At 45.0% G+C, this 11,614-nt stretch overlaps 1 protein-coding gene across 2 annotated transcripts in view; it reads right to left on the bottom strand.

Moving 5' to 3' along the window:
- Nucleotides 1–3,854: 3,854 nt before the first annotated feature.
- slc29a3 (solute carrier family 29 member 3) overlaps nucleotides 3,855–11,614 on the bottom strand; it is a 17,267-nt gene continuing 9,507 nt past the window's right edge. The window contains exons 6-10 of one of the 2 annotated variants that reach the window (XM_045702317.1): nucleotides 11,353–11,515; nucleotides 9,828–10,047; nucleotides 8,198–8,282; nucleotides 5,278–5,422; nucleotides 3,855–4,692 (exon numbers count right to left, since the gene is read on the bottom strand). In XM_045702317.1, coding sequence (XP_045558273.1) covers nucleotides 4,587–4,692; nucleotides 5,278–5,422; nucleotides 8,198–8,282; nucleotides 9,828–10,047; nucleotides 11,353–11,515 — 719 coding nt within the window. In that variant the 3' untranslated portion in view covers nucleotides 3,855–4,586. The remainder of the gene's footprint in view (nucleotides 4,693–5,277; nucleotides 5,423–8,197; nucleotides 8,283–9,827; nucleotides 10,048–11,352; nucleotides 11,516–11,614) is intronic. The other variant, XM_014157985.2, reaches the window with a different exon arrangement.

The raw sequence follows: 11,614 nt of genomic DNA, 5'->3' as shown, positions 1-11,614 counted from the left end.
CTTTGTATTCTGATTGGCCAGAATGTTTATACTAGTAACTGACACACTAGAAGCAGTCTTTGAATACTGTTGCTTTATATAAGACATATAGCACCCACCACATTATTATAAACCCATGTGGGCTGGGCATGCAAGACACTAATAATTCATCAAATAAGTAGTATTTAATTTTAGCCACTAAAACGCAATGATGCAGTACTTCGGGTGTGAAGATCTGTTAATCATATGGCCTTCTAAAGCCTATAGTGATTAGGGATGAACGCCAATAGATGGCGCCACTGAGGTATAAGAACTGGAGATTGCGTCCAAGCTGTCCGGACCTTTTGTTTCCAAGGTAATCTACTCATGTTCGCCTACACAGTTTCGGATTCAAGGACCGGTGTTGAGGCCAGATCTGACTGCCGACCTGCGTCAGAAATAAACGTTTTGGATGCTCATTTTTGCTGCTCCTCTACCACAACACCGCCCCATAGTTTTAAAGGGTCAGTCTATCTGCAGTGGCCGTACAGCGTTAACTGGGACTCGACGCGATACGGATTCCTCCACGTTGTTACACAAGTTGAGAGGCACATGGCGATGCGTTAGAGCTTGATTTGGCCCATGGAGGCTCCGCGATTGCGTCACACCCTCCATACGAATCATTCAAGCACATTTTCAGAACAAGCATCAATTGTCTTTAATAGGCACATGCGTATGGAAACCGTGTGGGTCTTTGTGTGTAAAAAAACACGTCCAATAAGCTTTTAATTTGACACGTCAAATAACAATTATATTATAGAATGTTGTGTGCTGAATTTGCACTTGCAATATATGCGCCACCGTGTCAAAGCTGTACAAAAAAGTCTGCAAACAAGCACATACTGGCCACGAACGATGTGTTTATAATATACCACGTTGGTAATAAGGCATTATTGTTCCACCGCAACTTCATTATTGAAATTTAACTTCAGTTCATTTAAATAAATAGCTAGCCAGCTACTTAACCCTGTTGCCCAAAACTAACGTTATAAGCAGGCGGCTGGCTTCATCTGACTAGTGAGGCTCGACCGGACCGGGTTATGTGTGAAACTAGCCACAATAAGGATTAAGCACAATAGTGGAAAGTGCAGTTTGCCTTCAAAATAACAGTACCTCATTGACAGTGATGCAGAAGGTTACAATTGGTGTAATCATGCCATATTTATACTAGATAATGTTAAACAAGGTTGGAATGTGAAGCAATGAAATGGGGTATCGGTCTACTGGGTGACACCCACAGAACACAACTGTGAAGAGTTTACGCAAATTTTAGCGTTGTAGCTCTTATCACGGGACTGTGACCGTGTGAAATCACCTCCCCAGTCAGCCTATTGTGTGTATTGACATTCATATTGCACTGTACAGCTTTACCTAAGGATTGGGGATCAATGAAATATCAGTCTACTCAATACCCAAGATAATTTTTCCAATAGCCCTCAGAGTTATCACTCTAAAACATCCACGCAGTATTGTTTTTCCTCTGGAATAATGTTAAATACACACAGTAGGTTGACAGTAAATGTGGCTCAATTAGGTTGTTTCAGAGTCCTGCAATAAGAGCTACGATGCTAATGTTCTCTGTGTGTCACTGTGTAGACTGATACCCCATGTCATTGATCCACAATCCAGAGGTAAGGCTGTACAGTGAAATAAGTATGCCCCCAATGCAATTCTAAACTCTAATACATCCGGTGTGATTTCAACAGATGTCAAATTAACAAATTAATGTCTTTTGTTGATTTTATAATGACAACATTCCAACCTAGTTTATTATGATCTATTCAATTATGCCACAATTCTACTATTTGTATTAATTTGCGTCACCCTCAATTACATACTTTTGTTTTGAAGGCTAACCGCAAAGTCCACTGTTGTGGCTAATCCTTATTGTGGCTAGCTTCACATAGATGGGTCTGACCGACATTCATCAAATAAGAACTATTTTATAAATTAGGGTTATTTTAGATGACACCTAGCTATATAGTTATCTAGCTAACTACAAATGTAGTTTTGATATGTTTTTGGGGAAGAACATTGTTTGCGTCCATGAGCTAGCCAGCGAAACAACTTTACTAGCATCATAGCGTACATATCAATGAATCGTTGTGACATATGAAATACTAGTGATTGTGTAATAACTAAGTAAAAAAAATATTTATGAACGTGTTTCAATTATTATGTGACGTGCAGTCATATTCAGGTCCTGATTGTTCAATAAGCTTATTTCACACGTAAAATAGTGTTATTTAACGTGTATCTTTTTTGACAAGCAAAGACCCAAAGGGCAGACAGATCGGGCAAGCAGAGTGCTGAAACAAAAGCTAGCAATATGTAGGTAGCTGGCCTTGCTATTGTGAGAGGCAACAGTGTGTTCTGCTAACGGGCTAGCAACCCACCGTGTGTTCTGCTATGCTAACTGGCTAGCAACCCACAGTGTGTTCTGTTCTGCTAACGGGCTAGCAACCCACCGTGTGTTCTGCTAACGGGCTAGCAACCCACCGTGTGTTCTGCTAACGGGCTAGCAACCCACAGTGTGTTCTGTTCTGCTAACGGGCTAGCAACCCACAGTTTGTTCTGTTCTGCTAACGGGCTAGCAACCACCGTGTGTTCTGCTATGCTAACGGGCTAGCAACCCACCGTGTGTTCTGTTCTGCTAACGGGCTAGCAACCCACCGTGTGTTCTGCTATGCTAACGGGCTAGCAACCCACAGTGTGTTCTGTTCTGCTAACGGGCTAGCAACCACCGTGTGTTCTGCTATGCTAACGGGCTAGCAACCCATAGTGTGTTCTGCTAACGGGCTAGCAACCCATAGTGTGTTCTGCTAACCGGCTAGCAACCCACCGTGTGTTCTGCTAACGGGCTAGCAACCCGTTTTACTGTATACATTAGCTTGATTAGGTTCTGCTTATTTTACTTTAACGTTTAGAATAAAGTCGACTCTGTGGCTTCGGTCTAGCCACTATCTGAAAAGTATGTCAAGGTAATTACACGATTAACTACAACATTTGCATTTGATTCTGTTGCCCAGCCTGCCAGTACGTCTTTCTGTCTGCCTGTCCACCTAGGATTTCCAATACCAGTCTGGAGAGTGGTAGTGACCACTGGAGGGCAAGCATGTAGAAACTCATCATCATGAAGTTAATCTATACCAATTGATACAAGTAGCCTAGGTCCCAAAATAACAGTTCACTTTGACCCAAGAGAATAATCCAGACTAAGAATTTGCCAAATGTACGATCACAATGGTATGTAGCCTATTTGTGTGCATAGCTGGAAATAGTTTGGGGGTGTTGGGGCTAACCCTAGGGTAAGGCTAAATGGGATGTGTAGAAATACAGCTAACCCTAGGGTATGGCTAAATGGGGTGTGTAGAAATACAGCCAACCCTAGGGTATGGCTAAATGGGGTGTGTAGAAATACAGCTAGGCCTAGGGCATGGCTAAAAGGGGTGTGTAGAAATCTGTTTTCATGCAGTAGCAGCCAGCCAGCCTTCTAGCTGTTTTCATGCAGTAGCAGCCAGTCAGTCATCTAGCTGTTTTCATGCAGCAGGCCTTCTATTTCTGTTCTCTCTAACGAGTCATCCTACATATTAGCTGGCTTTAAAGGGTTGGCAACATCACGAACATGATGCATGTACATAAACACAATGTGGTGTTATGCAGGGCCGGCTCCAACCATAAGCGACGTAAGTGGTCGCTTAGGGCCCCAGAGCATAGGTGAACGTGAGTAGATTATCTTAAACAATGGTCGGACATCTTGAACGTATTCTCCACTTCTTATTAAACCTCTGCGATGATAACCAATGTGATGGGTGGAAGGGAGAAGAACCGACAAAAGGACTTAACCATTTATTATTAAACTATCAAAAACAGGAAATATAGATGACTTGTTATATTACATGGAGAGAACTGAACCAACTCTGTAATGCCTTTGGTCAAATCATACAAACAATCCATACATTTACGTGGGTGTCTGCTGTCGCTTTATCTGATTGAATCTGGGTCTTCCTCCTCCTCCTCCTCCTCCTCCTCAGGATACAGTGGACTATGAGAACAGAGAAGTCCAGCCAGGTCGCTCAAGATCCACTGTGAAATTCGACGTCCGTCCAAGGTAAGCAGGACGTCGGGAGATGACTTCAAAACGGGCCAGTAGGAACAACGGTGAGTGTAGGGCGTTGTGGAACAACCATCAAGTAGGCCGTTGTGGACTGGGATGCTGGATGGGCGTATGCCGTGAGCTTCGGCACCGAGGGTCATGAGTTCAATCCAAGTACTTTTTGTTTTAACCCTAATCCCAAACCTTAACCATTCAGAGTTAATGCCTAAATTTAACCTTTGCAATTTGACGTTTATGGACAAATGTCGGATTCTGCATTGAGACCAAGCTTGTTGGAGAAGTCAGCCTGGATTTGCCATCTTTGTCCTCCTGTCTCCTCCTCCTCTTCAGATGAAGTGCACTATCAACACAGATAAGGCCGATCCCACAGCCAGTCCCAAAGTCAGGAAGAAGCTCATCACCACGCCTGTGGGCTCCGCCAGGTCCCGTGGCACCACCTTGGGTCCGTAGATCATGGGCAAGGTGCCCAGGTACCCGTTGGTGATGCCCAGGAGACAGATGAAGAAGACAGGAAAGAGGTCGTGGCTGAAGAGGACCGTGTGAAGGTGGTCTCTGGGCTAGAGGTTACACAAAGAAAATGATTATTAAAGACAAGTTGCTATAAGACAAACTAAATGAAAGCGAAGGTTGGGTCCTGGTCAAAAGTAGTGCACTAGTGCCATATAGACCATGGTCAAAAGTAGTGCACTATATATAGGGAATAGGGTGCCATTTGGGACACAATCAAAGCGCTGGCCCTCTTGGGTAGTTACAGGGGGGAGAAAAAAAGCTAATAGTCAATTTCATAACACATAAGTGTATTATAAGGCATTATAAAGGACGTTATAAAGCATTATACACATGTACTACATAGGTGTTACTAAAAAGACTATTAAGACGTGTTGCAATAAGAATAAAAAAAGTTTTTTTATTTTAAACAATTTTTTTATTTTTAACAAAGCTTATATTCAACTGAGTGCTGGTCTTTTAATTAAAAAAAAATCTTTGATGTGATCGACTGCCTGGTCATTGTCTAGCCAAGTGACAAGGAGTTGGCATGATAGCACAGACAGACTGGCTAATCCACGTTGGCTCCTCCAAGCACCCTTTACCTTATTTCCACTAGAGGATAAGAGTTGAGGACGTTCTCTCCTTTTCTATACCTGGTAGTTGCAGAACATGAGGAGAGGCACCAGGACTGTCCGGGAGAGGACCAGGGCAGGGAGGACTCTACTGGTGGGGCCTGGAACCTGCAGCCAGGCCGTGGCCTGACGACCACAGAAGTCAGCCACGTTGTAGAGGAAGAAGCTGGAGAGAAGATAATGACTTCATTATCCCCATGGTCCATATTCATAAAGAGTCTCAGAGTAGGTGATCTAGGATCAGGTCATAAAGCGTCTCAGAGGGTGATCTAGAATCAGGTTCTCCCTGTTCATGTAATCAATTTCATTATGATCTAAAAAGCCAAAACTGATCCTAGATCAGCCCTCCTCCTCTGTAACGCTTTCTGAATACAAGCCCTGTGCATACATGTGATGTCATATCAAGCATACATACATAGATACACTAAGACCGCATTAACTAGCTGTATAAGGCCATAAGCAAACAAGAAAATTGTCATCCAGCTCTTAGTGACAGGGGACTTTAATGCTGGAAAACTTAAATCTGTTTTTCCTCATTTCTATCAGCATGTCACATGTGGAACAAAACTCTAGACCACCTTTACCCCACACACAGAGACGCATACAAAACTCTCCCTCACCCTCCATTTGGCAAATCTGACCATAATTATATCCTCCTGATTCCAGGTTACAAGCAAAAAGTAAAGCAGGAAGCACCAGTGACTCGTTCAATAAGGAAGTGGTCAGATGACGTGGATGTTACACTACAGGACTGTTTTACAGCACAGACTGGAATATGTTCCGGATTCATCCAATGGCATTGAGGAGTACACCACATCAGTCACCGGCTTCATCAATAAGTGCATCAATGACCTCATCCCCACAGTGACCGTACGTACATATCCCAACCAGAAGCCATGGATTACAAACAACATCCACACTGACTTAAAGGGTAGAGCTGCCACTTCAAGGAACGGGACACTAACCTGGACGCTTATAAGAAATCCCGCTATGCCCTCAGACGAACCATCAAACAGGCAAAGCGTCAATACAGGACTAAGATTGAATCCTACTACACCGTCTCTGATGCTCGTCAGATGTGGCAAGGCTTGCAAACTATTACAGACTACAAAGGGAAGCCCAGTCATGAGCTTCCCAGTGATACGAGCCTACGAGACGAGTTAAATTACTTTATGTGCGCTTCAAGGCAAGCAACACTGAAGCATGCATGACGACTGTGTGATCACGCTCTCCATATGTGAGTAAGACCTTTAAACAGGTCAACATTCACAAGGCCACAGGGCCAGACGGATTACCAGGACTTGTACTCAAAGCATGCGCTGACCAACTGGCAAGTGTTTTCAACCTCTCCCTGTCTGAGTCTGTAATACCAACATGTTTCAAGTAGACCACCCTGTACCCAAGAATGCCGAGGCAACCTGCCTAAATGACTACAGACCCGTAACATTCATGTCTGTAGCCATGAAGTGCTTTGAAAGGCTGGTCATGGCTCACATCAACACCACCATCATCCCAGAAACCTTAGACCCACTCCAATGTGCATACCGCCCCAACAGATCCATAGATGATGCAATCCTCTATTGCACTCTACACTGCCCTTTCCCACTGGGACAAAAGGAACACCTATGTGAGAATGCTATTCATTGACTACAGCTCAGCGTTCAACACCATAGTGCCCTCAAAGCTCATTGCTAAGCTAAGGACCCTGGGACTAAACACCTCCCTCTGCAACTGGATCCTGGACTTCCTGACGTGCCGCCCCCAGGTCGTAAGGGTAGGTAGCAACACATCCGCCACGTGATCCTCAACACCGGGGCCCCTCAGGGGTGCGTGCTTAGTCCCCTCCTGTACGCCCTGTTCACCCACGACTGCGTGATCAAGCACGACTCTAACACCATCGTTCATTTTCCAAAGACACAGTGGTAGGCCTGATCGCCAACAACGATGAGACAGCCTATAGGGAGGAGGCCAGAGACCTGGCAGTGTGGTGCAAGGACAACAACCTCTCCATGAACGTGACCAAGACACCCACATTCTCATCGACGGGGCTGTAGTGAAGCAGGTCGAGAGCTTCAAGTTCCTTGGTGTCCACATCACCAACAAACTATCATGGTCCAAGCACACCAAGACAGCTGTGAAGAGGGCACGACAACCCCTTTTCCCCCCTTAGGAGACTGAAAAGATTTGGCATGGGTCCTCAGATCCTCAACAAGTTCTACAGCTGCACCATCAGGAGCATCCTGACCTGTTGCATCACTGCCTGGTACGGCAACTGCTCGGCATTTGACCACAGGGCAATACAGAGGGTAGTGTGTACGGCCCAGTACATCACTGGGGCCAAGCTTCCTGCCATCCAGGATCTCTGTCCCAAGCGGTGTCAGAGGAAGGCCCTAAAAATTGTCAAAAACTCCAGCCACCCTAGTCATAGACTGTTCTCTCTGCTACCTCACGGAAAGCGGTACCGGAACGCCAAGTCTAGGTCCAAGATGCTTCTAAACAGCTTCTACCCCCAAGCCATAAGACTGCTGAACAATGAATCAAATGGCCACCCAGACTACACCCCCCCCTTTTTTTAAATGTGGCTGCTACTCACTGTTTATTATCTATGCAGTCACTTTACCCCTACCTAAATGTACAAATTACCTCAATTACTTTGACTAACCTGTACCCCCGCACATTGACTCAGTACCAGTACCCCTTGTATATAGCCTCGTTATTGTTATTATTCTTTTTTTAAATGTATTTTTTACTTTTGTTTATTTAGTAAATATTTTCTTAACCTCTTATTTTTCATAAAACTGCATTGTTGGTTAACGGCTTGTAAGTAAGCATTTTACGGTAAGGTCTACACTTGTTGTATTCAGCGCATGTGACAAATACAATTTGATTTAATTTAGACACCTACTGACAAGATAAAGAGCCAAATCAGTCTGATTCTCACCTGGTGATGGGGGTGAAGTATGTTGTTGTCCAGGGGCTGCCACTCTTCTGGTTAACAGACTAAGAAGAGAAGACAACACGCTGTCCTGGTTAACAGACAGAGAAGAGAAGACTACACGCTGTCCTGGTTAACAGACAGAGAAGAGAAGACTACACGCTGTCCTGGTTAACAGACAGAGAAGAGAAGACTACACGCTGTCCTGGTTAACAGACAGAGAAGAGAAGACTACACGCTGTCCTGGTTAACAGACAGAGAAGAGAAGACTACACGCTGTCCTGGTTAACAGACAGAGAAGAGAAGACTACACGCTGTCCTGGTTAACAGACAGAGAAGAGAAGACTACACGCTGTCCTGGTTAACAGACAGAGAAGAGAAGACTACACGCTGTCCTGGTTAACAGACAGAGAAGAGAAGACTACACGCTGTCCTGGTTAACAGACAGAGAAGAGAAGACTACACGCTGTCCTGGTTAACAGACAGAGAAGAGAAGACTACACGCTGTCCTGGTTAACAGACAGAGAAGAGAAGACTACACGCTGTCCTGGTTAACAGACAGAGAAGAGAAGACTACACGCTGTCCTGGTTAACAGACAGAGAAGAGAAGACTACACGCTGTCCTGGTTAACAGACAGAGAAGAGAAGACTACACGCTGTCCTGGTTAACAGACAGAGAAGAGAAGACTACACGCTGTCCTGGTTAACAGACAGAGAAGAGAAGACTACACGCTGTCCTGGTTAACAGACAGAGAAGAGAAGACTACACGCTGTCCTGGTTAACAGACAGAGAAGAGAAGACTACACGCTGTCCTGGTTAACAGACAGAGAAGAGAAGACTACACGCTGTCCTGGTTAACAGACAGAGAAGAGAAGACTACACGCTGTCCTGGTTAACAGACAGAGAAGAGAAGACTACACGCTGTCCTGGTTAACAGACAGAGAAGAGAAGACTACACGCTGTCCTGGTTAACAGACAGAGAAGAGAAGACTACACGCTGTCCTGGTTAACAGACAGAGAAGAGAAGACTACACGCTGTCCTGGTTAACAGACAGAGAAGAGAAGACTACACGCTGTCCTGGTTAACAGACAGAGAAGAGAAGACTACACGCTGTCCTGGTTAACAGACAGAGAAGAGAAGACTACACGCTGTCCTGGTTAACAGACAGAGAAGAGAAGACTACACGCTGTCCTGGTTAACAGACAGAGAAGAGAAGACTACACGCTGTCCTGGTTAACAGACAGAGAAGAGAAGACTACACGCTGTCCTGGTTAACAGACAGAGAAGAGAAGACTACACGCTGTCCTGGTTAACAGACAGAGAAGAGAAGACTACACGCTGTCCTGGTTAACAGACAGAGAAGAGAAGACTACACGCTGTCCTGGTTAACAGACAGAGAAGAGAAGACTACACGCTGTCCTGGTTAACAGACAGAGAAGAGAAGACAACACGCTGTCCTGGTTAACAGACAGAGAAGAGAAGACTACATAATATAACATAAAAGACAAGATAATAACTTAATTGTCCCCAAGTTGACTATTGTTTTAGAATACAGTTTGCGTTCTAGACTAGCAGCTCTGTTTACCCTCCTCAGAACTGTCATTGTTAATAAGGCGACATCTTAGTCCTTCTACCTGGATCCCAGAGGAGACGGCAGGGAACACCGTTATGGAGATGAAGAACACGTAGAAGACACAGAAACCCAGGAGCCATGTCTTCTGAAGGATGGGTTTTAGAGGAGGGATGGACACGGAGGAGACCGTGCTCGTTGGTGCCCCCTCCTGGCCGTCCACCTCATCACGGGGCTCTGGTTGAGACCCTGCACTGTTAAACTCTGCTGCCAGCATGTAGTGCCTGAGGAAGGGAAACGGTTTCAGTAGGGAAAGGGAAAAAGGGGAGATACCTAAGTCAGTTGTACAACTGAATTCATTCAATTGAAATGTGTCTTCCGCATTCAACCCCTCTGAATCAGAGAAGTGCTGCCTTAATCGACATCACGGTATGCAACATTTAAATCATGTATCATCTATGCAATAACATTGGTAACACCTGTCAGTATATGCTTTATTACTTGTTAGAACTATGTATAAGCCTTTATAATGTAATATTAAAAGGTCTATAATATGTTGTCTCTCTATGTAATTAAGTCATTTAGTAAGAAGTCATTGACCTTTAGCACTTGTAATGTATTAGAACAAACAGAAGTTAATGCTGAATAGTATAAAATACGTCCAACAAGCTTTTGTTCAAAACACTTCCTGGTTTACTTCTGGGTCAAAGGAGACATCTGTGAGAAGTTTTTTGACAAAGGCTCATATCAAAAGGTTTTAACAAACAGAAACTGGGAAGTGTTTATTTTATTCTCAGTATCAATAAAGCCTTTTTCCTTGGTTTCGGGAGAGGAGACTAGTTTCATTTAACTGTGGTTTGCCTGACCACAACAAGACAAAACTCAGAGTCACTACAGTTCCTCATTATCTCTCTCCACATCTCCCTCAGCCTCTCTGACACGTGTGCATGCACATCATTGTACAGTCTATATTAGGTGTACCCTGTAATGACGTTTGGCCTTCAGTAGCCAGTCCACCCGCTGTCCCCAGTCCACCCGCTGTCCCCAGTCCACCTGCTGCTGCTCCAGTTTCAACTGTTCTGCCTGTGGCTATGGAACCCTGACCTGTTCACCGGATGTGCTACCTTGTCCCAGACCTGCTGTTTTCAACTCTCTCCCTCTTTACCGCACCTGCTGTCTCGACCTCTGAATGCTCGGCTATGAAAAGCCAACTGACATTTACTCCTGAGGTGCTGACCTGTTGCACCCTCTACAACCACTGTGATTATTATTGACCCTGCTGGTCATCTATGAACATTTGGCCATGTTCTGTTATAATCTTCACCCGGCACAGCCAGAAGAGGACTGGCCACCCCTCATAGCCTGGTTCCTCTCTAGGTTTCTTCCTAGGTTTTGGCCTTTCTAGGGAGTTTTTCCTAGCCACCGTGCTCCTACACCTGCATTGCTTGCTGTTTGGGGTTTGAGGCTGGGTTTCTGTACAGCACTTTGAGATATCAGCTGATGTAAGAAGGGCTTTATAAATACATTTGATTGATATGGTGAGAGTGAGATTGCTGTGCGTGTGTGTGTGTGTGTGTGTGTGTGTCTACCGTGAGTAAGCCAGTTTGGGCAGCAGCAGGTACATGATGATACAGAGAAGGATGAAGACATCAGCCGTCAGGAAGTAAGCTAGAGCGCTGTCAGTCACATCTTTAGCTGCTGCCAAGTCCACTATGGAGGCTATTGCACTGATTGTACCACCCATAGCCTGGCCTGGGAGAGAGGGAGGGGGATGGAGGGAGAGAGGGAGGGGGGAGAGCGGGATGGGGAGAGGGAAGGAATGGGGGAGAGAGAGGGATGGGGAGAGAGAGA

This window comes from Salmo salar, chromosome ssa19, assembly GCF_905237065.1.
Source record: "Salmo salar chromosome ssa19, Ssal_v3.1, whole genome shotgun sequence".
NCBI classification, from domain to species: domain Eukaryota; kingdom Metazoa; phylum Chordata; class Actinopteri; order Salmoniformes; family Salmonidae; genus Salmo; species Salmo salar.
The sequence above is the reverse complement of the archived record's forward strand: the minus strand, read 5'-3'. Positions and strand labels throughout refer to the sequence as shown.